Genomic DNA, 27,988 nt, shown 5'->3' with positions numbered 1-27,988 from the left:
ATGTATTATTATGAATATCATTTTAAAGACTCTGTTATTTTTACAAGGGGCTAATCTTGATGATTTGTAACATCCTGACTTTTATCTTATACACTTAACGTACATAAAAAAGAAGAGGAGAATAAAAATTAATAATACATAACCTTATTAAAATGATAAAGTCAAACTTCTAGGTTTTATTTTTGTTATATAGTTCAAAGAACTATTTATACTTACCAATGTCGCAAATTCTATTAATACATTTGATTCTCATTTGAAATGAATAGAGCGCTCCATGCTTCTAAAGAACTTAGTCGTCCGTTGCATTCTGCTGAAGCAATATTTAATAGACTTTTGTACAGAGTTATTTTCTAGTATATTGGACTATCTTAAAGACACAGTGGAGCATTTAATTATAGCCGGTTTAATTTACCTACTAACATGCATAGTTTTGTATTGGTGTATAAAAGTTTTCGGAATTATAAATTTCAATCGAGAACCAAGAAATTCAAAACGAATATTATTTGTTATAGCCCATCCTGATGATGAATGTATGTTTTTTGGTCCAACCATTCTGTACTTTACTAAAAAAGAAGACTGCACTGTTTATATATTATGCTTATCTACTGGTGGGTATAAAAAATCATTGTAATCACACTTGCACAATTATAGATTTCAATCCAATATTAAAGATATAAATAAAATATCAAGATACTAAAAATACTTATTCTATCCATTAGATTCTCATAATATTGGTTTTGTTAATAAATTATATTATATATAAATTATTAGGTAGAAATTATGGAATGGGTTCAACTAGAAAAAAGGAATTATATAAAGCTTGTAATGAATTAGGAATACTCCCTCAAAATATTTTTATTCACAACCACACTCTTCTTCCTGATGCTATGGATGTTCGATGGCCCACAGATGTGATATCAGATATTGTCTTAAACTACATAGAAAGATTTAGTATAACAACTTTAGTAACATTTGATAGATATGGAGTATCTCTTCATAATAATCATTGCAGCATATACTATGCAGTGGCAAATCTTATTTTAGACCACAAGTTACCTAGGGGTGAGTATTAGGCATAATTAATAACCATGGGGAAGTGAATAGATTTGATTATCATTTATTTTCAGGTTGTGGTGTTTATGTACTTGACAGTACAAATATTATTAGGAAGTATTGGTTGTTGATGGATATTCCTTTATCATTCATATTTTCTCGATTTAGGTAAGTTTTTTAGGAGTAAAAATATTTACAAATAAATTGATTTTGAAGCGGTTTCAATTTCTATTGAATATACTAGAGTTGTGGCATGCCTCATGGTAGTTCTACCTGAATCACAACTAATTCCAGAAAATCTTCCAAACTAATACTTTCTCAGATCTAATACTTCATCTTTAGTGTCTAACAATAGATTGGAAAACTGCATTTAGATGAATGTGATGATTCAGTGTTTGGTACAAACTGACTTTGATTGCTTACATTCACAAAAATCGATTTTTACTTGTCACTGGTGCTCTTGTCCAGTGTTCTTTGGTTATTACTTGTCTCACAAATCCATACCAGTGCTCTATACCAAATAAGTTATATCACTACAAGTTGATATAAAATGGAACTTGTGGAAAGTATCGCTCTACAAATAGTATAAGAGCAGCTCATTCTTGGCTCATAGATTTTATATTTTCTTTGGTATTTTGGATGTTGTCTCCACCAATGTAAACAGCAAAATGGAGTCACAAATAATTTAAATTTTTCATAATTTTCTATTTTATTAGTATTGTGAAAATGAGGCTTTCTATCTAGTTAACACAAAAATCATATTTCAAAAGATGATTATTATTATTATATTATATATAATATATATTATAAAAAGATTTTGACAATGATAAGTTTGAGCCTCTACTTGGTGCAGGTACATACCATAAAATATTTGGATGAATTTAATAACAGCTTAATATAATTCTATTTTTCTCTTGATTTTTGATGGAAAATTGATTGTTGCAGATTCATGGTAGATATAGCAGATAGGTCATTAATACATAAAGCGATGAAAAAGCATGCTTCGCAAATAAAGTGGTTTCGATGCCTATATATGTACTTTAGCAGGTACATGTTGATTAATACATTACAACAGATGAACTTGGTGGATATAGAACTGGATTTGGAGATAGAAGATTGAAAAACCTTTTTCAATAAGTTGAATTAAAATTTCATGTACATTGGATATAGTTATAAATTAAGAATCAAGCATTTTAAATAAATATTGATACTTATATCCAAAGTGAAAATAAAATTGAGTTTTATAATGCATTATATTATTTTTATAACAGAAAAAAGATACATTAAATTACATAGTTCAAAAAAGGAAGAATCTGAATAATTCTGTTTATTTATATGTGGAAGCAGATCCAGACTGACCAGATCCGTAGGGCCCCGAAGGATCTCATCAATTGTTGATGAAGAGTTCTTGATCAGTGAAGATACTGTAAAACCTGCTATATTCTTTAATCTTATTTTACTATGACCAATTGTTTTTCTTGAACCGGTCGCCCAATATTTAGTCAATCTGGGACTACATTAGCCTTTAATTGGCTCTCAAGATTTATAGTATTCCGGGCCTGCATTGAAAGTTACTTATTTTAACACTTATATATCCTGGTGGACGTTTTCATTTATATTACTTTTATAATGGTAAGAAAAAACATGAAGTTTGGAAGATCCGTCTGACCTTTAATGCCTTTTATAATGTTTTTTATTAATATATACACATTGAGTACCTATTATTCCATAGCTCTATGTTTTGCTGTTTAAAACATGAAAAAGAAACTTTTCATTCTTTTAATTAATTTTAATTTTTATTATAATTTAAATTTAGCAGACCCTTTAACTTAGCACGCAGATTAACTTACTTCGAAAGAATCTTCATAACAAATCCAATTGCAAGTACTTGGAAGAACTTTATTATCTCTCTTCATAGACTTACATCACTGTTTCCGTATTGTCTCCCCTTTTGTTAGCCATTCAGAGGAGCAACTCCTATATCAGTGCCAATTCAAACAAATCTTCCTCCTATAAAAAAATTCCCTTATTCCACCTAAAAATTATCCAACGAATCTTTATCTCTCTCCTTTTAGCACTTTAATGAATATAGTTATCGGCGCTGAAGACGTAGCTTATCGGCCGAGCTGCTACAAGGAAAACGAGTGGAGCGATGTATTTATTCGAATTTTCATAGTTAATTGTGAAGTAACTGTGAATGCTAAAGAAACCAAATAAATTGCAAAATGAAGTTACAGAGTACCCGTATCTATAACATTTTAATACAAAGCTCTTTTTCAAGATGTGATACATCGAGTGAACATTTATAAAAAATTTAGGTAAGGGTACAAATTATACTAGAAAATTTAGGATTTACTATTTATGAAAGGGTATGTAGAAGTAAAAAGAATAATTATTATAATTTTTTATTTTCTAAACTTAAAGTATATTTTACAATTTTATCACTCAGATAATGTGTTGTTGTTATTTCTAGGTAGATTTATATCATCTAAAATGGTCATTTTCACTATAGTAATCAATTATTGTTCATAAATACTGATTTTTTTTTATTATAATGATCATATCAATTATTCGACAATATAATTTGTAAACATCTCCTATAAACCCTTTTTTATAAAAAAATTAAATCAGTATAAGTAATTTAAGTTTATTTACTAGTATCAATTTAATGGAATTTGGTTTTGTTTACTTATTCGCTTTTAACTTTGTCAATTTTAGTTATTGCCCTCAATATATTGTATTTAAAAAAATTGAAACACCATCTTTGTAAAGATACCAATTCAAATATGACTATTTTGGATTTAATTTTAGTTCTTGTGTTGGGTTAAGTTGAAATATATGAGGATCTAAGGGCATACCAAAATTGTCTAATAAACATATATATCGGAAATCAGTGGTAATATTTTTTCTAAATTTTGTACGCAGCAGCTTTCCAAAGAATTCAATTCAGTTAAAAAATTTTTTCATTTATCTACGACTTTTGGTTATACACCTGATGTAGTTAGAAACGTCTCTGTTTATTGGGTTCCAACTGTCAATCATATATTCATCAATATGTTTCATGTGTATCCCTTAAGAAAAATTTATCAAAAACTTATACAGGGTATACTAATATATGCAATATACTTTTTTAGAATGAAAACCTCATTTTGTCTGTATACAAAAAATAGTTGAGTTTTATTCTATCTAAATCAAATTATTTTTCAGAAACTCTTGTGTGATTTATGAAGAAAATCTTTCAACTAAAATTTTCAAAAGAGCATTACCAGTAGGTATTCAATGTACATGTTGACTAGGCTCATCAGGGTATACCTTGTCCATTTCTATACATTATTCAAACGGCTTTTATCGATTATCTGATGGCTTTCGATCATGTTCAAATTAAGCAAATGTTAATTATGTTCTGATGGTTTTTGAGCCAAATAAAAAAAATATTCAAACATCATTATACTATTTGTGTTTTCTTGGGTATAAAAATGGTATTTCTGGAATTTCACCAGTTTGTTGTAGATTATGAACCTAATTATTTTTTATCCAAATTTTAGTTTCAGAAGTGAAAACCTATTACAATAAAATAAAATTAAATATCAATCATGGTCCATAGAAGAGCCTTTGATAAGGCGATTTTTGATAAAAGAACTAGTGACTGGATAATCCAGACTGGCTGATCGTTTCTTTCTCATTTGTGCTGCTAAAAGTTCTATTTCCCAGTTTTGACTGGAGTTTTCGTATTCTGTCGAATCGCAATCAGTCTCTTCAGGCTCAGATGTTTCTCCCGCTGTATCTGTATCTGAAATTTTAATAGCATATTACGTATTTTTTTCGTACAATGAACTAGGTTTTACTATATTGAAAATTGAAACGTCCAAATTCTATAGCTACAGCTAATATTTATATGGGATACAGGTACGTCCAGCTATCCCTGTTGATAATCTCTCAAACTTTCGGTTAACATGAATAATTATTAGTTCTGCATTAAACATAAATTCCAAACATGTATTAAGTGATAAATAAAATGAACGCGAACATGACACTCTTTAGACGTTCATAAATGTCAAAAATAGTTCAACACAATGAATGTTCCATAGTTTTAAGTTATGTGTATTTTTAGTTAATTAGTTCTGGTCTTGTCAAATGATAAAAAAGAAGAGGAGAGGACAGTGATAAATAACATGGTAGCTTGTTAACCTGATAATGAAAGTACTGATAAATAAAACTTCAAGTAAATAAATATAGTTTTAATAAAAACAAGAAATTGAACAACAAAACATGGTGTCAGAAGTGGGATGCAGAAAAGTATGTAGATATCTCTAAAAACATGATTAAATAAATGAAACATTCAGATGAACCATCATAATTGAAAAAATTGCATGCAATTTCTTGCAAGTTGTCTTGCACTATGTAAAGCGGTCTTTATAGATCTCTGCTACGAGTTCGAGAAATTTTTGCTGGCAAATTAATCTTCACATTTATGGACTTTTTCCTGTGATGTGATGTAAAATCCAAAGTTTACGCTAACAAACCGACGTGCCTGACACAATTAAAAGAAACATTCGCCACGAAATGGCAGTCATCACGCAGAATTCCTGCTGAGCAACATAGGCAATTTTAGTGAAGTAATATTGTTTTACCTGTTGTGGATTCAACATCCAAAACTACATCTTGTTGAGGTAATGAAGAAGAAGAAGACCAGGTGTGAATTGGACGGGGTAGCTCTTCTAATTCTTCTTGTTCCTCATAAGATGGGTCTTCCCATGAGTTCTTTTCTTTACTTATTACTGTATCTAATGAATCCTGCAAATAAATTAGATTATGAGAAATGTATAGCAGCAAGTTATTAATAAAAGATATGTTACGATTATTTTCTTCATCCCTAATCTGTATTAATAAGAGCTTTATTTGAAATATGATACTTACACTAGGTGTGAAAGAATCTTCGTAAGTTTTTTTCAACTCTGAGATATGTACTTTGAGTTGCGAGATGATTTCATCTTTCGCCCTAATTTCTTCTTCTAATTTTTCGAATTTTTGTTGGTATTTTATTTGGACGTCTTGAAGGTGAGCACTCATTACTTGCTTTATGGCCATTAGGATGTCTGCGAAATATTGCTGTTCGTCTTCTAAAGAGCCTACAAAAAATATATGTGTTAATTTTGTCTCTCGTTCGAGACACTTTATCTATACTGCGCAGGCTTCATGCGCGCCATAGATGCGCAGAACTAACTGAAGCGACCGGAGGAGAGAGAGAACGATCTACTATTTGTTTCACTTAGTCAGAACACCTTCCACTCATAGAAACTGTCTATATAAGAGTATTACATACACGACGTTAACACACACACTTTAAGACATCCAGACAACCAAGAAGACTAGAGTGTATAGCCAATAAGATAACTCTTAACAAAAACATCAGGGGAGAGGATTCATCCATATATCATATATTTTATTTAAATATTCAAATGGATATGCATATTAATAGTTTTGTTAAAATAATCATGACTTGCGCTGTTTTTAAAATCTTTCCATTTGCTACTAAAGCTCCATCATAATTTGCTCCCTTTCAACGGACACTTTTTTATATATTGAGATGCTTCTTTTTACCTCTATCCTTCATACTATTAACGCATTCATCACCGTCATATTCAAGTACACGCAATTAGCTAATCAAGTCTTCCTTTTGGGACAGCTTTATTGATGAAATGTATTGGTATTAGATATATTTTTCAAAATCAAAATTGTACAGTTTAAAACTATATGAAGTTATTAGCAATTTCAACAATTTTTCATTGTCATAAATTTAAAAACAAAATTTAAGTAAATAAATATTAACCTTTAAAAAGTTTCATTTGGTTATTTGCTGTATTAGGCACAATCTGGTTCTCGCATTTTTCCACGTCGATCTGTTTATTTTCTTGTGGTTGATGTAAACCGTTATCTAAGTTTAAGGATGGACTAACAAGAGGAAATATATTCTGTGTATCTCCCGTCAGGGTGGCACTATTTGGCGGACTTTGTAAAGTGTCTCTATTGAATGTTACGCTTTTTGATAATTTGCTATGTCGTGCTGCGTAACCCTCGATCGTAGGAGCTCTCATTAATCTGAAACAACAGAAAAAACATAGTATGTTATAACGTTTAAAAAAAAGTGATGGAATACGTCGAACTCATTTACCATGTAATGTCTCATCGTTCAAAGTAACTCTTCTAAGTGGTCAACAATAATGGATAGAACAACAACTAATGTTGTTAATAATGACGTAACCTTCGTTTGATAGTCGATGGAGAAACGAAATGTAATAAATTGATCTATGTTTTATTTTTAAATTCCAAAATTAAAAAGTTATTCCACAAACCTTATGAAAGATATACGCGTTGAAATAAAAGTCGATATAACTCACCACTTTTTTAAAAAGTTATTTTCTCTACGGTTATTATTAATGTGGGGGTACTTTTCGTTGATACACCGTGTATACTTCGTGTATAGTGAATGTAAACCAACAATAAGTCTTTTTTAATATGGTAAGATAAGCTGATAGTAAAGGTGAGAATAGCTGGAATGTTGTATTTATAAATTCACATTCATTTGGGAATTTATGAAATATAAACAACTGGAAATTAATTGCCTGTTTCATTTTCACGCCATATAATAAAGTATGAATGTTTTATTTAACAGTATTCATCGTATAAAAAGGAATTCAATCGTTTGGCGTTACCACGCTGTTGAAATAACGAGAGATCGAATTATGATAAGTCAAACAAAGAAAATTTATCTTGACTTTTATCGTTGAGCTTCCAAATTTGCCTTATTTATGCAGGGCTGTTGAGAAAGTAAGAACCATCCAAAAGTACTTCAGAGTGAAGCAGCAAGTGTAAAGCTTGGTTTATGCAGCCAAAATTGAAACTAAATTAAAATATTTACGTTGAATTAAACTTTCTTGGTGGTAATTTTTCGCTTTATGCAGTAAATTAAGGATAAGGAAAGCTTCTGACATTGTCTATCAGGGTTCCATCGTCTAAAAGACATTGTTGACTCTCAGACATTGCTTTTTCCTATTATTTCGATACCTATCAGCTTTAAAAATAAAACACTACGGCGGCAATTAGCGCAATCGCGAATATTTTCATAACCGAAGAACAAGATGTAAACAATTTAATATATTGTGTGCTCATAACCTCACAAAATTAAGGTCATAAACTAAGAAGTTAAAAGTTGGCAAACTCTTTGTTTAATTTAATTCAATTGGTTGTTAATTTTCTTCATAAACTATAAGTATTTTTTCAGTGTAGTTGAACTAGTGACTTAATTTGTTATTTTAATGTTAATTTTCGAATTTGGCTGTATAAACCAAGCTTCCAAGCAGTGAAATTACACAAAAATAAGTGTCGACTTTAGAGAAAAGCTTGATGATGAGACGAAAAAGAAAGAAAAAATTATTTAGGATATTTTCGAGGTAGTGCGGGAGGTCGAAAACGAAACTAGTTCGAACGAGAGTGAAGAAGAGTGTAGTGGAATGCGTTCCGAAGCATGAAAGTTGTAGCAACACAGAAAAAAATCATCTGACATTGCATTGGTGTCATACGGTGGTTCAAACTTTAAATTAGACATCTCGAGTGAAGTTGAATTTACATACAAAGTGAATAAATACTTCAGTCAAAATTTTGTTAATTCTAGAGCAGATGAATGAATGTAACTAATCCTCTTTTCAATATCAATAAATAAAAATATCTACTGCAAATTTTCCGAAGGTATTCTGACTCGTAATAGAGACGTTCCGATTTATCTTTAAAACAATCTAAAACTTTTATAACAGTCTAAAACTGTACTTAGTGATTATAGAAAATATAGAATCATAGGAACTCACTTTCTGAACTCCGTTGAATCAATTTTGTCTAACGTAGCAGCTTCTTTAACTTCTTTTTTATCCTTCGTATCCTCTGAAAGCTTCTTCAGTATCGATTTCAAGTTTTTTCTTTCTATAGTTTCATTTGATTCGTTAGAAGAATGCAGAGGACTTGCTATTAAAGGCGTCGCTAGAAACTGTGAATCATTCCTATGTTGTTCGTGGTGCATACTAGAACCTTCAGAGTGAGACCTGATGTACATTTAAAAAAGAATAGTCATTAACCCAAATTATTATACCTAAATTCTAGGTAGAACAAGGTAGAAAGTAAGCAATGATTATATAAGAAGTGAGATGAAAGTTGAATCAATCGCTGAGATAAAAGATAGACAAACAGAAAAGAAGTAGATAATTGAAGAAATGTAGAAATAGTAACTGGAATTACTAGTGATCCATATAGAAATCAAATAGTAGTCGTATGACAACACGTTCTGAGTACTTTCAACATTAAAAGTGCCAAACTTTATGACGACAATGTCATATCCACATCATCAGTGTAGCCATATCTTAAAAGTTTTAAGTGGAAAAATGTTGCGACTGTTATGGACCTAAAAGAGAATAATATGGAACATTGAGTATATATGAGATGATAATAATGTTGAGTATTAACAGACATAGATGTCGTATATGAACTAGGAATCCCAAAATAGATATTATAAAATTAATCATGTAAAAAAGCGCAAATGATAATATAATAACTGTCATAGGGGCAACCAATTCTGATTAAAACAAAGAGAATTAGTCAAAAAGGGATATGAAAACTTAGCAGTGGGAGCAGTAACAGCTTTATACAGATCAAATATTTGATGAATTTGAAAGTATGCACTCACCTTGTCAAAGTCTCATTATCGAAGGTTGGGTTGTCAGGAATGTCCAAAGAGAAGCTTCTAGCCTTCATCACATGTTCTAACTCTTCTAGTTTCTGTCGTTCGTTGAGTATTTTGAGTTTTTTCACAAAAGGAAGGGGACCGTACTCAGGAGATAAGTCATCAATAGATCTAAAAAAATATTTATACCCACATTAATTTCCCGACTGTAAAATGAATTAAACTCGTGATATTAATAAAACCTTCTTTGAATAAATGTTTTTGAGTAAAATATGAAGTGTCCTTAGCAACAACGTTCTTGTACCTATTAAAGTTGAATATAGGCTTTTGGTAACTTGGAACAAAAATCGAATAATTGTAATACTTACCTATAATGCTTCGTTCTTTTAGTTAGATATAAGTTAGGCTTAGGCTTAGGTTGTTCGGCAGGCGTTTTCGATATATTCGTATCATCTTTAGTTTCTACAGGACTTTCCTTTAGTAACGGCAACAAACTGACGTCTATGTCCTTTGAGATTGCTGCTTTTTTGAGCTTTAACCAGTTAGGTTCATTTTTATCGCTACTATGAGTTTTTTGCATAATAATTTGATTGTTCGTTGATATTATATTCGAGGTTACTTTTTCACTTGCACTATCACTAACACTTCGAGAAGTTGCATCATAACCTGATTGGTTATTATCACTGGACGGTTGGGCTGGCACTAATTTCACTACTGTATTGTCTGTGATAGGTGAGTCGTTTTCTTTTATAATGGACTCTTTTTCTTTTGTACCTGTTGCTAATTTGATTCTTTCTCTGAAATTTTAATAACAAATTTGTATTAATTCTCTGTAAGCAACAGGAGATTTGAGAAAAGTTAATTTTCAAACAAGATATGCACAAATAAATGTTACTATAGATTGATAAACTACACCTGAAATTTGTCAGCTAAATTATCAAAACATCAAAGCATTAGAATTCAAACGACAGTGGCCGAGAGATCCGAATTATTTATAAAATTCTATTATAAATAAAATTCTAAATATTGATGGTGTTTTATTTTATGTGATGAAGATTTTATATATGAAATATCGATAAAATAATTAATTAAATATTATTAGTATGGAATAATCTATAGAAAATAGGGTTCAGAGGCACACTTCATTGGAAGAAAATGATAAACTTGTTAAAATAGGGTCGAACAAACCCTTCAGTGAAATCGACTACAGAATAATTGAGAAAATATATTACTGGGATAATCTACTTGAGTTGATAAACAGACAAAATACTCTTGAGAAACTATAAACAAAGTTCTATTCTATTTTCAACCAAAGTAAGAACAAGCTACGAATATTTACGAGAGTTTTGTCGGGGTTTTGTTACCTCAATGGAGATCTACATTGTCTCAAAGTGTGAAAGACCACAGAGCTCTAGAGCTCTACACCTAGTCGCATACAACATTGAAAAGATTTTAGCAACTAAGAGTCATTCCAGATTTTGAATTTTTTTAAAGAAGTGGGACTTAGATTTTTTAGGAAGCAGTGTTTATGGCAACCTAAACTACACATATAAACAATAACTGTACTCACCTAAGAGATATTTTATTAGTTAAAAGCTTTACCGGAGCAGCTGCTTTGGAGGTAGCTATTGATAATGGACCTTTCACCGGACCTGATATCGATGTTCTTCCGGATACAGCGTTTAATAAAGGTGCCATTATTTGTTGATTTTGAGATGGTGCTGAAAAATAAATATCAATTAACCAAAAACGCTACATGAAATTGGTTACAGCAGATGAGGTACTCGCAGAATCGGTGTCTGTTTGAGAAAAAAATTGGGTCTGATATTTTTCTGTAGTTAACGACTATTCTACAATTTTTTTGTCGTATCTATTATCTATCTATTTTATTGTATCTATTAATACTGATACAATATCCTCAATAATGCAGGGTGTCCGGTCTCTCTACCCTAATATCCGACCAAATTGGTTGGTCTGTCCAGCTATTAGGTTCGGCGACCTGACAACCCTGGTTCCATAAAATACAAAGTATCAAGGATTAAAAAATTGTCAATTTTCCTAAATATGGATCGCTCAAAGAACAAAACTTCATGAGAAATAATATTATTGAATTGAATAATTTCATAATTTTGCTAATCATATATTAAGTAGTCTCTTATTTTACGTAACAGGCAGGAAATTATAGTCCTTGTAAACAGCAGGCAGCCTTAAGAACGTAGAATTTATCTGGTAAATTCAATAACCATTTATATAATTCATGTCATGTTTTTGTATCAAATATTACTTTTGAAATCCAAAGAAAACTTCTTAATAGGTTTACATCATAAGTATACTGCATATTTTGATTCCAACGTGACGTCACATTGTACGAGAGAGATCGCGCGTGCCTGCGAATTGATATACCGGTGCTTCCGGTTTTCAATAATGCTGGTAGTTTTTTTAAATACTTCCGGCTACCTATCGTATGTAGCAGAATTCTTTGTCATTAACTGTGTTAAACTACGAAACAGTATCAATATATTGACTAGAAAACAGTGGCGTAACTATAATGGGGCCAGAGTATGCGGTGCACAAGGGCCGTTAAGCATGAGGGGCTCCTACACTTTCAAACTCTATACTAAAGATAGATATGACAATAGTTGGTCAACATTTTGATTGGGATGATTTAGGGGCTCGACCTTTGATTGGTACATTTGGACTAATTTATGAGCAGGAAATTTAAATTTACTGGGGTTGACAGTACCGTCCTTGTTTACCATGTTTAACAGACAAGGATAGGGCGGGGCCCGAAAATGGCGATTTTAGTATTTCCATCAAAATAGACTGTGCCTATTGTCGCCATTATCCATTATTTAGCCACTGTATGTCAAACCAAGATATTTAGTGAAACTTTCTATGTTAACTTACATTTTCCTAAGCTCATTCCGCTAAACAACTGCCCCGTAACACTTTTAGGAGCAATAGTAACTGTTTTACCAGTTTTAGCTTTCTCTTCTTTCGCTTTAAGTGTTAAAATGCGTTGAAGAAGAGGTAAGCCACTACTCATCGCGTCTTCCGTTGACGGTTCCTCGTTGATGGGAGGGGGAGATCGAACCGTGAAAGACGTAGGAGATACGATTGGGGACGAAATGTTTTTTCCCCTTTCTTCATTATCCTGCTTTTCTTTGAGCAATCTGTAACAAAGTATTTAGGGAAAGAATCAAATAACATAGTTTGTAAATAACGCAAAAGGTACTAGGAACACGGGAAATGATATTTCAGTTGTGTATTGTCATTAAGTTTATTAACGAAGTTCGTTTCTTGTGGTTTCTTGTCCAAAAGTTATATTTTTCCAAAATTTAGGATCTAGGCTGGAATTTCTGGAACCTTTGACGATATTTATACTGAATACACTGTTTACACACTACACCAACACCCAAAATTACACTGCCTGACGCGCGTTTCGATAATTAAGTTATCGTCTTCAGATACTGAAGGTAAACTGTCTGTCAGTCTCTGAAGACGATAACTTGGTTATCGAAACGCGAGTTATACAGTATAATTGTGAGTGTTGGTGTATTCACACAAATTTACTATACTCATTTTCTATGATTGATAACATGAATAAACTCACTTTAATCTTTGTAGAAGTGGAAGACCAGCTCCAATGGGAGAAGTAACTGTTTCGTAGGCACTCGTTTCTTTTTTATCATTCTCTTCTTGACTGAGCTCGTGAGATTTCACTCTGGACATTCGTTTTAACGTAGCTTTATTAGCATGATTAGGAAGATGCATAGATTGAAGCTCTAATGAGTCGTCTGATCGCCTATGAGTCTTTGATTTCTTTAAGACGTTCCGTAAGCCCTGTAGATAAAAATGTTTTTTCACAACTTCGCTCGGACCTCCAATGATATTAAAAGGGAGTTCGTTAATGAAAAGCAACAATACAATTAACGAGAAAAATGCGAGAGACGAATTAATAATAAAATTTAAAACTGAATAGATAGTAATGGAGAATGCAAGATAATAACTCAATAACCTTAGCTTCGTTTTTGATTTTATCGACTAAACCCTTTTCTGTACAATGAAAATGTCCATGATGGTGATCTTTGTTAGGCGGGATACGTGCAGAAGCTTTAACTTCCATGAGTCGTTTTCTACCTAACGCTTGAAGAATTTCTTGAGCTTCTGGGTAGTCTTTCATGGCCGTTAAAACGTCTTCGCGAGATAACGAAAATAATTCTGAATAACCTACGGATCTTACGTCTGCCGTTCGTCTGTAAGAGAAAACAGAATAAAGATGTTAACATGAATTGGAAATTTTCTATCCACAAAGTAAGTTCCGATTGATTCTATAAAAACAACGTGTATAGTATAAAAATCTATAAATGCTAAATTAATTTTCTATATAGCATTCGAAATTTTGATTTGCGTATTCACTTATCATAGCGTGGCATAAGTTTTTGTATGCCCTTTTCATAGAAGGTTGCCGCATATATTTTCAGCTCATCATCATCGTTGAGTTGTTGACCACCAAGAAAAGATTTTAAGTGTAAGAAGATATGAAAGTCGCTAGAAACGAGGCCCGGACTAAATGGAGGATGAATCAATATTATATTTCTAAATTGCAGGTTTAGCTTGAATTTGGGCAATAAAACTAATAGAAAAAGGATGGATGATTATATATACATATATATTCAGATCATCATCGAGCGTTTAAAATAGTTTATGGTCGGTGATTTAAAGTTTATTGATTTGTGGAACTTGTGAAAACATTTTTCGTAAAATATTTTTCCTATTTTGTTTACTAATTATGTAACGCAGTACTCACTTCTGTTTTATAGCCACTTCCAAGTTCTGAAAGGAATTAATTTGGTATCGACTTCTCATCTATCCGAAAATTTTAATAAAAAAACTCAATTTAGTGTATGTAATATTCTGTCAACTTTGCTTTCTATATGTAGTGTTTACAAAATTCCTTTTTCGTATTTTTCAGTGATTTTGATAATTTTTTTTTAAATTATTCAAAGTGAATTTCACAAATTCATTTATATGGAAATTCGTGTTTATATATTTTAGAAAAAATAACTTTTGAGATAATAGGATCAATACTGAATTTAGGTCCTAGTTTTTTAATATATGAGGATGGATCTAGAAGGCCTGACCTAGAGATGGCGGTAGTTGTTAGACAAATACCACTGTCTTATGTTTCAAGTTTGAAGACGCCACTTTGTTTAGTATTTATTTGGCAGCGATCAATAGTAAACGTTTTCAGTAAATTTGTGAACATAGAAAACTTTTGAACTAGATACTACTCTGGGTGAGACTGCTCCTTTCGTTTATCAACAGTAAAATATTGGGTAGCAGAGTTTAACAGAGTTAAAGCCGAATTTTCGTACCGTTTCATAACCGTGGATGAAATGTGGGCTCATCACTTCACACACTAAACAAAAAAACAATCAAAACAATGCATTAAAAGGGGAGAACCGGATCCAAAGAAGGCAAAGACGTTCCATCTGCAGGCAAGGTCATGCCATCGGTTCTTTGGGATGCGCGTGAGATAATTTTCATCGAGTATCTTGAAAAAATAATAACTATCAACAGCGAGTATTATGCAAACTTCTTGTAAAGTTGATTTTTATTATCAAGAGACGAAAGCAAGATTATATTAAGATAGGAGAAGCAAAAAAAAATAATCTGAAGAACTGTGGTTCATTTTGTATTCACTCACTTATTCAAACCATCCAAATTCAATATTCCAATTTCTCCAAAAAAATCACCGGCTTTCATTGTCGTTAAGACCTTTCCGTGTTCACTGATCACTTCCAAGATTCCATCGGCGATGATGAACATTTCTCTCGCAACTTCGCCTTTCCGGCAGATAGAATCCCCCGGAGTGAAAATATATGCTTTCATTTTAAGTACTAAATCCCTTAGAAACTCAGGTTGGCACTCTTGGAAAATAGTAACCTGAAACCAATATATATTCCAATAACTCCTAGAAAGAAACTATTTTTATCAATTTTATTAGAAATAATGGAATATTGGGTTATATTTGATCATAAAACAAGGAAAAATTGGAATTCTCTTTTCATTTTGTTCATTTTTTTGGCGCATTTAAGATAAAAGTTAGGATTCCTTTTTTCATGCTTTCCTTGTGATTTTACTTGAATTTCACAATCATTTTATTAGTACACAATATTTTTTAATAAAAGTAATAATATTATACCTTAATTTTTTTATCAACCAAAAAAGTGTTAAAATTTTTGTTTTAAAACGTTGTGGAAAATGGAAATGGAAAAAAATTATTAAAAATATCAGTTTTTCAATTTTTTATAATCAACAATAAGATGGACTACCAAATATATACCAAAATAGAGAGATTCATTGGAGAATTTTTAGATAGGATAAGAAAAATTTGTGATAGGAGGAGGCCCTGATATAGGAGTTGCTCCTCTGCAAGGCTATACAGATCATAGAATATTCCCGGTTTTTATTTTCATATTTATAGATTCGAATAAAGCCGAACATAGAGTGAAAAATCTTTACGAACATTTTCAATATCCCTCAAGTGGACGCTCTAGTCGTTATGTTATTAAATTTTCAAATATCAACTGTAAATTTTTAAACTTAGTATCATTTCAATATTATTCAATTTTTAACTAAGCATCAAGAGGCTGTGTAAAAAGTATCTGTGCTCCAAATTACAATGAAACCAAGCAATAAACAACAAACAGACAAGAAAGTTAGCTTATAAAACCATGATAATAATAATGAGAAAATTGTTTTACGAAAATTACTAATCATTTCGAATGATTTGAAAACGACTTTCAAGCTCTAATTCTTCAATAGAAAATGGCGAGAACTGAATGTTGTTTGATCAACTTACTTTTTTCAAAACACTTAAATTGACATGTAAGGCAAGCTCAGTTTTCAGTTTATCGGGAAGTAGTCCAAGTGCCGTATTGATATCCCCACCACCTTGTATTCGTCCTCTTGACCACGAGTAATCGTACCATCTCAAAACTCGCCTTTTCATACCTCCCGGTACCTTAAAAAACGAAAACGTGCTCTTAATTCTCCGTAAGAATATTGACTATACTATAGTTTATTTCAGAAAGGTATAGGGCAATGAAATCTCATTGGGTATGCAAAGGGACCACAGAGTGAACCAACGAATTTTTAAGCCACTTTCATAGTTTGGCATTGATTTCAATGTAATTTTTTTCTTTTTATCAAGTGCAGGTAGTACCACCCGGGTTGGGGTCAATATATGGTTTTAGCCTATTGTTATCCATTCACAAACACTGAAAAGAGTGAACATAGGATACTGAAATAGAGTTGGAATTAGACAGAGACACTAATTGAAGGTTAAACGGTACCTGTTAAACGCAAAAAGTAGCTGTATAATCTACTACCTAAGTAATCCCTACACAATATTTCGATATTGACACTTCAGGTCAGAAAACATACTTTTCCTAATTCGCAATTAGGTACTTGAAATTTTAATGTTACAAACAATACTATTTCAAGACCTACACCTATGGCCGACACCGAAATTGAGCCGAAATGGATGGAATTCCCCATTTTATCACTCTATACCTTTCTGAAATAGACTATAATCATACGTTACAATAACTAAATATAAGTTAAGATTAAACAGTGTCAATAATGTGAGTTTTGCCAATATATTAAGCTACTCAGATGTTGAAGACATTCAAATACTCAAACCCAGTCTAGAACTTGCTGACAAAGGTAGTTTTTAATCGTGTAGAATGCGGTTTGCAACCAAATTTCGTTCAACCTTTCAGCGTTCTTGGTGCGAGATATACGGTAACAACCAAAAAGGATTATAGGGCGTTTGGTTCACGACCGATCGTGTATACAGTTGCAAAATGTTGGAACGTTTTTCGTATTTATTCGTTCTTAATTTATTTACACACTATTCAATACACTCAACTCATAATAATTTACTTATCAATATAACTTAATTTCTGCGATTACTTTTACTAATTCGTCTTTTTCACTACAACTATTTATTTAAAACTAACTGCGCTTACACAAATCATTTATATACCAAATAAAATTCTACAAAGTTCTAGAAGAGAAATAAACAAAAGAAATAAATAGACTTTCATAGAAATTATTTAGAAGAAATAATGTAAATAAACCGCCTGCTTCTGAAAAAATTATATACAAATAAACTTAAAACGAGTTTAAAAAATGTGAAAGACCGCGCCCGAAAAAAGCGCCGCGCGATTTCGCAGAATATTAAAAATTCCAAAGTACATGGACAGGGCAAGCCTAGGGAACCATTTTGCGGACTTGTTCGTAATAAAATTATAGAATTAAAGTGCAACCTGGGAAGGTTTGTAACCAAAATTGAAAACCATTGAGCAAAATACAAATTCAGATTCAAGAAAATTAATTATATTTCATTCATCTATACTATTTTTTTGTTTTTTCTTCGCTCGGGCATAGTTATGTCAAAACCACTCATCCAACTGATAAATTTTTTGTAATGATACGACTGCACTATTCGAATCATGAGACGAAATGACTTGATAGCAACCAAAGTCAAAACTGTTACTAGTTACGTATCAACAACCTAAGAAATACAATCTTATATATTAAAAAAATTGATGATTTCCATTCCGAGTCCGTTCAGGCGTTCTACCCAACCGATTTGCTTAATTTTTTTTTTCAATGAAAGGTATTGATGCACACATCAGCCATCAATCATCGGATTTCATCTAATTTTCACCATTCTCAAGTTATACTCAAATGCGATTTCCCCCTGTCCATAGTTTTTCACATACACACGTTCTATCCTAATATCTCAGGTTCTATTCAAGATAGAGACTTCGTTTTGGTTTAAGAACACTCGCTGAAACACCTTCTTTCTTTTGAGTTTTTGAACACTTAAATCGGTTGAGTTGAAGAGGTGCTAGGCGCGGACATTCAATGTGGAGTTATGGATTTTTGTTAGTTTTTGGCAATTTTTCTACATTCATAGATCTATATCTCAGATTCTAATATAGCTACAAAGTTCGTTCTATTCTATTATAATGATTTTTGATACTTATTTAATGGATTCGATACGAGCCAAGCCGCGGGTAAAAGCTAGTAATATCTTAACTCACTTACCTTATGGTGCCTCATATAAGTTTTGGCTCCGTCTAGAAGACGTTCGAATTCTAATCTGTTAGCATTTCTGTTAGTTATCACATTGCCAACTTGTCCTAGGAAAATTCAACAATTAATTAATTAGAAATTTACAACGATAGATGACTAAATCAACCATTAAAACATATGAATTGACTTTTGGATATTTTAGCATCAATTGCCACAGCATGGAATTATCACATATACTGGAGTGAGAGCTAATTTTGAAACTAAGTAAAAGAACAAATGGCTACTTCGCTTTAGGAAATTTTGTTTCTAAAAAGATATCGATTGATTTATGAAATTTGTAGAATCCGTCAATGGCACTAGCAGTTTAGTATGAACTAATTTGAGATATTTGAGATGAAGATCTGTTAAACATTGAAGAATCTATTGTTCATGTATGACAGTGAAGTTATCCGTGATATATTGCTGGTGGGTTGAGTTATTGCCGATCAAAGGATTTATTAGGGTCCAAATTCGAATTACAGGATGAGTCGTTCGTAATACTACCAGAATAGATCTTTTACTCTACCGAGTTGAATAGAAAACTTTTTCAAATATCGATTATTGAATATAATTTGTGAAATTTCAATAAAACGTTTTCTATAAAAGATTTGACAATATTATTTTTAAATATTTCTATCTCAAATTGAAGCATGAGACTTTTTGAAGAATCGTAACGAATCCGGTCCTGCTCATTAACGAACCGAATTGTCAAATATCATCGAAAAATGGAGTGAAATCAAAATTTTTTTCCAAAAATGTATTATATAATGCTAATAATTATGTTTTCATTATGAAAATTCGTTGGAAACCTTTTTTTATGGACTATCCTCGTATAAGTTAGTAGATCCAAAAACTATTATTCTACACCATACACATTAAACTTACGAAAAACTTTGTGAAAGCGTTAAACACGAGGATCGAGAATTTTAGTATGAAAACATGTTAAGTGGTTAATATTGGTCTATAATAAGACAAACTGACACAAAAAACCAAACAAAGAAGTCCAATTTAATTATTTTATTATTGATCATACTAAGTTAAGCAAGTTTTATGAGCAGTGTAAAACCAGACATGACAGAACCTTTTGATCATCCCTTCTGGCTACCTATTACATGAATAAACTTTCAGCTGGCGGATGAAAAACCATGTAAACGAGTTTAAACAATTATCGTACAGAAGTTTTGAAAAACACGTTATACAAATATTTCATGCGAAAAACACATTCCTTTTCATCCCAATGTAAATATTTATACAACATTTTCAGGGCAATTTGAGTTATCTGCAAATATTTTTCTGATTGCTTGTTTGTATTTTACGAAAAAAACTTTTTCCGAATATTCTTAAACTGCAAACCAGCTCGTATTTATGATAAAACTGCCACTTAAGAATTTTTATGAGAAATCCACAACTCACCTACAATTGTTGCGAAGATGAATACCCCTATGAGATAACTTACGATTGTGAATATATATCTGAAATTAAAATATTTCCAATGGTCATTAATCAAAACATATAATAAATTTTCTTTTAATTTACATATTCAAAATAATCTAATCAGTAAATGTTTTCGAACAGGCACAAACAAATACAAATCCGATTTAAAGCACAAATAATACTTAACAAATAAGAAGATAGATCGTCATACAATGGCAGTGGCAGGCGCTGTTCAAAAACAAGAACTGTCATATATTTTAGTTTGATGAAAAATTAATTAAATCGGCTATCCGACCCTCGATCCTGCCGCTGCCAGAATGACGACTGAAGAGATTCAGAAGAATTTTTCAGAAACGTAGGTGCGACATGACGTACCCGTTACTTGTATTAAACTGTAGAAGACGTGACTTGATTCCTCTTCGCGGCAGGGACCGAGGGCCGTCCACCGATCCTATGTTCCTAACAAAAACAGAAATGAAAATTCAGCATTCTTTAAAAAACATTAAATTATCGTTGATAAATCGGTATATCTTAACCAATAATGAAATGTTAATGTTAGAGCTGAGCATACAGCTTTTTTTACTGACCCCGAGCATTCTCGGATGCTCATATTTGAGACGACATCGGGAAGTTAATTTCCCGTTTTCGACGCCGCTCATATCGAACACTCATTTAGTTTTAATCTACACTGTGTCGAAAATAAAATGTGCAGGCAAAACTGGAGGTTTTTGATTTTTACCGACTCAGCTTGGAAATAAAACAAATTGTCACAGAATTGCATCGGATTTATCATTACTTTGTTGCGAAACAATAATGTCCCCGGCAAAAGAGCATCATTTTCATTTCGATTTGAAACATGTATCGAATAACATATTCGTTTTTTGTAGTTAATTGATGGAATGGAATCTACAACTTACTCGGCATTTGTTTCTGGTGTTGGCAGATCACCAATAGTTGTTAAAGTGAGCGTCGACCAATATAAAGACCCTAAATACTTTCGTGTTAATGTAGCGTAATCTCCTGGCCGATATGGATAGACCCATTCGCCCTGAAACAAAACCAAAATAATTTAACACGAACCAATATTTTCCAATTCATTATATGTTTTCTTATAGATCTCAAACTAGAAGAAAATGTGGATTTGATTTGAAAATTTTTGGTATTTCATTGTATGTCAAATGACTGGTTGGCTCCTCCCAAATTATATATCTCTTTGAAAGAGATTAATTCAAATTTTTTGTTATTCTGTATCTATTCTTTCTTGAACGACTATAAAATGAGTTCCAGCCGCAGACCTGATACTGAGAGTTTTAAAGAAGTACTTATACCTAACCCAATCCGAAAAATATATATTTAATTCAAATGAATTTAGAAATGACAAAAAGAAAGTGGAATTTTTGTGATTTTATCTAAACATGCTTGAAATTATTCAAAGTTTCCTTCAATTTTCTGTGCAAACAACTACTATCGACCTGGTTCACCCTTTTTTTCAACCCTCCGGCTAATGTAATACTAGCAAAACTTAAAAACATATTTCACTTGTTTGATATAATTAAATGATATTCTTTTATTGGGATCCCTTCCTTTCAATTCCTATTTTGAAAATTGACTTCAAACTATTTAATTATAGGTGGCGGTACCTTCGTCATCTTAGCTTTAAGGTAATAACTTGTTTCAACAAATTGTAGGAAATTAGAATTTCACAGCTCTATGTATGCTCTATCCACCACCGATGCAATGTACAAACAACAATTATTGTCGACATTTTTCTCAACGATCTATTTCAATTGTTTGATATAATTAAATGATATTGTTCTATTTCCTTCCTGGTCAGATCACTTTGAACTATTACGTTACCAAACTTATTGTAACAAATCTAATCGTACGACGAAAATAGTGATTTGTTCATGAGAAATCTAAGTATTGTCACACAAGATGTGCAGGTCAAAAAGTTGGCTGTTTATTTCAGTTATTTATATTAAATACAATTAGGGACACGGTATCGTATAGAAGGTATCGATGCTGTAGTCACGAGTAGTATCGAATGAAAAATATCGTATTCATAAATGTATCGATACTTAAAGTATCGAGTACTTTTCTTGGAGTCTAATGACGTGGGCGTCAGGACATTAATATCATTCAGTAAATAAAACAAATTTATTACAATAATAAAGAGATTACAATAATAAGACGACTGTACCTTTACAAATTTTTAACTTTATGAAAAAAGAACTATTAATTTAGGCACACATAAAATTAATGCTTTAGATTAGAAAGTTGAGAACGATTGGACTAGATGACGTTGCCATAAACATGCATGGCCGTAACCGTAAGGTCGCAGCTTTCAAGTGGGTAATTTCTGATTTTTATTCGATATGATATCTGTTGAAAAGTACTCATTGAGTAAAAGTATCGAATGGAAAGTATCGAGTACAAAAGTATCTGAATCGGAAGGTAAAATACTCGATACCACAAAGTATCGATATTTTTTTCGTGTCGCTAAATACAATTTTTAGTATGATTTCAATTGTTGACAATAGCCGTTTCTAAGTTTTGTATTTAATTTATTTTTCCTACGACCAGTCATTTCACATAGGTAATTGTAAATAAGATAGTTAATCTTTCAATTGCTAAATCGAAAATAGAAAAAAAGCGACTTTTCTATGTAAAAATGACAGTTTTGTATGAAAACTACAAATTTTATTTTGTGTTGCCGAATCGCTCATGAAAAAATGGTGACAGACCAACAATTTCATATCAACATAGTGAAAACTCTTTCGATATTTCAATTTCCTAACATTTCAAGTAAATTTTTTAAATTCTGTAATTTCCACAAACATGGAAAGAAACACCGAAGTTATTGATAGCAGAAATTTTGTTCCTTCTTCCGAAAGTCCTGAAAACCTGTCTTCTTATACAGTAATGACTAACAGTCTGGCTTCTGATTTAATAAATAATGTTACTAACTCTGAGTATGTATGCATGTATGTATCTATTGAGGTGTTATATACAATGCGATTTTGTGTCCCTTTTTTTGCTGCGATATTGGGAAACTGGAAAATAATAAACAGGACGCCACTGAATCTGTTTATAATTTGTAACTCTAGTCAACCCAAGCTATTTCTGTGGTATTGTGTCGAACCAAGTTTTTTTTCAAATAAATAATGTTCCAGTCGTCATTCTCGAATCGCCGTAGGCTCAAATATTTAATCTAAAATCGACGCGGTTGATACAATTCCGTAAATTTGATTTCGTCTCTTTGTTTTGACTTTAATTTATCATTTGTTCGATTGGAATCTGGGTGGCTGCATTGTCCTATTACTGCTAGCCGTCGTCGAAAGTTGTTTTCTGTTTATATGTATCATTCGTCAAATATCATTCTCTTACCATGCACATTAAATGTAAACTGCTAATCGAAAAGGTATTTTCGATATTACACATGTACATATGTGCTATTATTGACCTTTTCGATTAGTTTCTTAATTGTAGGGGTCTGGTTTAAATGCAAAATATTTGTATTTTTCATTTTTTTTAATCAAGGGAGTTTTCAAAATCGCCCTGTTGACCAAGCCGTTTGTTTTGATTCTCCTTCTTTAATTTGATCAATTGTTAGCAGAATAATTCAGAATTTCAATGTTCAAACTGCTGAAGTGTTCATAAACTAAGAAATTAAAAGATAATCTAAACTGATACATTTTTTGTTGCCCATCGAAAAAAAAAATATTTTAATACTTAATATTTGTCTTATTGAAAGTTGTTTTTTCAACGTAAAGGTTTTAAAATTTTTAAAAAAATTTATTTCAGTGCAATTCTCGTTCAAATAATTCCCTGATAATGACAGCTTGGAATACATATAAAAAAATAGACTTTGGTGATTGATAGCCACATTCCCACAATGGTAACGTTCATAAACTAGTAGACAAAGACTTATTTTCAATATATATCATATATAAATGATCCGTATAGTAAAAATGATTAGAATGTTTAGTTTTGTACGCCTCCTGGAACGCCTAGATCAAAATGTTGTTCAGCTCCTGCGCCACAGTCTGTATGAGCGCCTCTACCAAGTCGTGATGCTTTCCCTTGAGTGTCTATTTTATTCTCTGTGGTGATATCAAGAAAATCCTAGCAGATCGCTTTCCAGTTGGTCTTTTCCTCTGACAACACTAGCGGAAACAACTTCAAGCATACTTTCCGTTGCTCAATTTATCAGCAAACATTCTGATACACATCCTAAGATTAATGTTCAATAAATTTCTTACATTTGGCTTATTTTCTCTGGTATTACTGGTCTTCCACTCTTTTTCTACATTCTCGTAACATATTATTCCTTAATCATGTCGCGAGTTCCTGCATGTTTTAGCAATATTTACACAAAATTCGATTACGTATCGCTGCTCCAGTAAACGCTTCACGATTTTTCCGTGACGACGCGTTTCGATAGGGATTTATCGACCAAGCGATCTGCTCCCTTCAACGGCTGGAAGCTGACAGTCGATTTTCTCTCGCAGAAAACTTTTTGTCTGTACGTTTTCTCAGGACAAAACCAGTCCTACTACTTACAGAACAGACCCTGTATATAATTTTTCACATGGACATTCATTGTCTTCATTATTCTTCCCGTAGTATCCATAAAAATGTTGCGATATTAAATTTATGGGCCATTAAAGTTATGATGATTTTACCAATGCTCCATATAAAATTTTAGGATTCATATTTGTAATTAATAAAGTGTCACATGTTTGGAGAATAGTTCGTATCATATCAGCAATGTTTATTATTATCTATATTGTTGATAAATCATTAAGGGGGTCAATCCATCATTCACTGGTCAACACCAATTTTGACTTTGAAATGGGATATGAAGAATATGGTTTTCACTTTATTCGAGTTAATCTGTGAGTTTGACTGTTTATTAGATGGATGACAATTATAAATGAGCTCTAAGCTCCAAGTTGTTATGTGGTCGGTTTTTTTTTATTAAAAACATGTTTCTTCCACATAGTTTTGTCGATAAAACAAGGTAATCGAAGTTATCTATTTGGAGTTTGAACCTCATCATCATTAGAAAGTTCCGTAATACTGTTTCCAAAACCTTTAAGCAGTCGAAGTAAAAATTGCTGCACTTTTCACCATCTATCTAAAATATTTATCACCAAATGTCTCTAAGAATCGCTCTATCACAAAACAAACCACTTAAAGTTCACAACTCGCCCCGGGTCTAACAGACTTTAATTGTATTTTGATAAAATATTTGAGGATCGATGTACTCGACAAAAGTGAAGTATTGAGTCCCTGAGATTTGACAGGAACACTGGAAGAAGATTGTATCTAAATTTATGCTAAAAATCCTAGTTCTGAGTGCATTTCAACTAAAGTGCGGCCTTAAAGAGAGTTTCTCATCAAATTTTTAACTGATTCGTTATATCAGAACTCAATGGATGGATAGACAAATATTAAAATTGATTCTAGAACAATATTGATTAATTGGTTAGGTTTAGATTATTGATGGTAGCTACTCACCCGGAAACCTTCCGCTTCCGATAGTAAAAAATAGAAACATCCAAACCAGTGAGCAAGTATCAAAAGAATATGAATTAAATTTATCACTCTCCATAAATTCGGCCAAACAGTCCTGGATTCTACCATATAATAATAATTAACGGCGCGATACACCTGGAAAAATCAGAATCAAGTTAGTGAAACTTAAATTAAATACTATTTTTGAAAAAAAAATATTTATGCGCTACATAGAAACGATATTTCTATATAAAAATGTATTATAACAAAGTAAAAAATGGTAACCTTTAAAAATCTTGGACATCTTAGTAACGGATGCCATCCTAACCTAACTTGGAGGAGATCGAGTGGACATAAAGCTGCCAAGTCCAGCAAAAAGGCACGAGAGCGTAAGTAGTGAGAGGCTAATTTTTTGGAATCGTACACCATCAGCCCTTGTTCCAAATATCCTGTCCGAAGCTGCACGACCAAATCCAAAATAAACACCAAGTCACTCATGAAATCACAGGTTAGCCAAAATGTTGAAATCATTTCCTGGGAAAATTAAAACTAGTTAAAAAAACTCATATAGATGTAGCTTCACTAATTTTGCTTTCAGTCTTGGCATCTTAACAGTTTTTCCCTTTCTCTTCGCCCTATTTTCAATTTTTTTAAGACTTACCTGAAGTTCAGGAAAACTTTCACGCACTATTAACGTCCAAAGATTGTACAAAACACAAACTGTTAAAACTAGTAACCAATAAAAATAAAAGTTCGAGTCAGGATTAACCACGGTTCTAGGTTGTTTTCGTGGTCTTCTTCTCCTGCGAGGAGCTGTATGACTATCACCTGGAAAAAGAAATATTTCACTTTTGTAACACGAGATTACTAAATTTTTAACACTCGATTTATTCAAAAGTATCATTGATATATGCTCACCAGGTGATATGGCAGCAATAGATCAGTATCTTCTAATTATGGAGGCAAAACTGTATCCTGGAATATACAAAATTCCCCTTCCTTGCTGGAAGTACCTCGCAAGTTGCCGAATATAATACGTGACTTGTTCTGTTGGGGATAAAACCACAAACAGTAGACGAGTTGGCGCTACAAAATGCGTGGAATCATTTTACCTACTGCTTGAGTGTGTCGGGTGAACCAGAGGACACACAAAACATCTGGCAGAGTGCACATAAAATTTGAATATTTCATGATACTTTGGAATAAATCGATTTATTTCTTATTATAATTAAAACATTCAACATTAATGTAGATAATTGGTTCGTATGAACAAGAATTATTCTTTTTTTGAGTACCTAGTACGCTTTGGAAAATTTTCAGTCCAAAATGCGGATCCGAATAAAGTGGTTTCAAGAACAGACATTTCTGAATTGAAATTAATTTATCTTGAGTTGTAAACGAGACCGTAACCTCAACATCATCAAACCAGACCCAAGAGAATAAATATAAATTTTCCGTAGTCCTGTAACAATCAACTAGGGCACTAGTCAAAACTTCCCACTCATTTTAATGATTTTATACACAATTTTCCCGCGGGCGAATGAGATTATTCCTCTAGCTATTAAGCAACAGTAAACTTCAATTTAATGATTAAATTGTACCTGAGCTAGAACTTGGTCAAGACTACGGAGGGTTTTATTTGTATATGTCCCTAGTTAACTAATACGAAGTTTAGAGAAATTCAAGTAAATACATAGCCGGGAGAAGCTTCCATGATATTCGCGAAAAGTTATTCTATAAAAATTACAACTGCGATTGTATGAAGATACTTTTTTTATTCACCTTCGCTTCCAGTGTCTTCTACAGTCTCTTGCGTTTCTGGAATCTGTCGCGTAGAAAATCGTTGTAAAAAAGAATCTTCACGCTTCAAAGGAGGTTTCTGTAACAAGAGATATTATGTTCAGGTAAGTTAGCTGTTCTTTAAACATGGAAATTGGAGTTGGCTTTTTAGACTAAATTTGGTGTTAATAATAATTATGGCAGTAAAAAAATTTCATGTGAACCATTGAAATAATTATTTCGTGTGCTTGTAGATACCATAGAACTTGTCATAAAAGCTTTAACTGCTATTTTCGACTACCACCAAGATTGCTTGATAAA

At 32.0% G+C, this 27,988-nt stretch overlaps 2 protein-coding genes across 2 annotated transcripts in view; one reads left to right on the top strand and one right to left on the bottom strand.

Annotated features, from left to right (window-relative positions):
- The first annotated feature begins 152 nt into the window (after window positions 1–152).
- On the top strand, window positions 153–2,359 carry LOC130445047 (N-acetylglucosaminyl-phosphatidylinositol de-N-acetylase). The gene is made up of 4 exons (XM_056780531.1): window positions 153–608; window positions 772–1,062; window positions 1,128–1,221; window positions 1,999–2,359. Exons 1-4 carry the CDS (start codon window positions 275–277, stop codon window positions 2,171–2,173), a joined length of 894 nt encoding a protein of 297 aa, XP_056636509.1. The 5' UTR covers window positions 153–274; the 3' UTR covers window positions 2,174–2,359.
- Window positions 2,360–5,226: 2,867 nt separating this feature from the next.
- The window catches only part of LOC130445433 (uncharacterized), a 137,847-nt gene continuing 115,085 nt past the window's right edge, over window positions 5,227–27,988 (bottom strand). The window contains exons 5-23 of the mRNA XM_056781041.1: window positions 27,671–27,767; window positions 26,550–26,716; window positions 26,174–26,422; window positions 25,892–26,044; window positions 21,286–21,416; window positions 20,348–20,406; window positions 18,908–19,002; window positions 16,650–16,811; window positions 15,492–15,730; window positions 13,800–14,037; window positions 13,395–13,624; window positions 12,689–12,954; window positions 11,352–11,502; window positions 10,150–10,578; window positions 9,785–9,952; window positions 8,916–9,146; window positions 6,884–7,152; window positions 5,971–6,182; window positions 5,227–5,847 (exon numbers count right to left, since the gene is read on the bottom strand). Of these exons, the coding sequence (XP_056637019.1) occupies window positions 5,662–5,847; window positions 5,971–6,182; window positions 6,884–7,152; window positions 8,916–9,146; window positions 9,785–9,952; window positions 10,150–10,578; window positions 11,352–11,502; window positions 12,689–12,954; window positions 13,395–13,624; window positions 13,800–14,037; window positions 15,492–15,730; window positions 16,650–16,811; window positions 18,908–19,002; window positions 20,348–20,406; window positions 21,286–21,416; window positions 25,892–26,044; window positions 26,174–26,422; window positions 26,550–26,716; window positions 27,671–27,767 (3,732 nt within the window). The 3' untranslated portion in view covers window positions 5,227–5,661. The remainder of the gene's footprint in view (window positions 5,848–5,970; window positions 6,183–6,883; window positions 7,153–8,915; window positions 9,147–9,784; window positions 9,953–10,149; window positions 10,579–11,351; window positions 11,503–12,688; window positions 12,955–13,394; window positions 13,625–13,799; window positions 14,038–15,491; window positions 15,731–16,649; window positions 16,812–18,907; window positions 19,003–20,347; window positions 20,407–21,285; window positions 21,417–25,891; window positions 26,045–26,173; window positions 26,423–26,549; window positions 26,717–27,670; window positions 27,768–27,988) is intronic.

This window comes from Diorhabda sublineata, chromosome 6 (assembly GCF_026230105.1).
Source record: "Diorhabda sublineata isolate icDioSubl1.1 chromosome 6, icDioSubl1.1, whole genome shotgun sequence".
NCBI lineage: Eukaryota > Metazoa > Arthropoda > Insecta > Coleoptera > Chrysomelidae > Diorhabda > Diorhabda sublineata.
The sequence above is the reverse complement of the archived record's forward strand: the minus strand, read 5'-3'. Positions and strand labels throughout refer to the sequence as shown.

What these genes read in the sequence shown, in the direction of transcription:
- LOC130445047 (XM_056780531.1), top strand. Translation starts at nt 275, where the DNA reads ATGCTTCTAAAGAACTTAGTCGTCCGTTGCATTCTGCTGAAGCAATAT. An exon ending in TATATTATGCTTATCTACTG is followed by an intron (nt 609 to 771) that starts GTGGGTATAAAA and finishes ATAAATTATTAG; the next exon opens with GTAGAAATTATGGAATGGGT. An exon ending in TTCATATTTTCTCGATTTAG is followed by an intron (nt 1,222 to 1,998) that starts GTAAGTTTTTTA and finishes TGATTGTTGCAG; the next exon opens with ATTCATGGTAGATATAGCAG.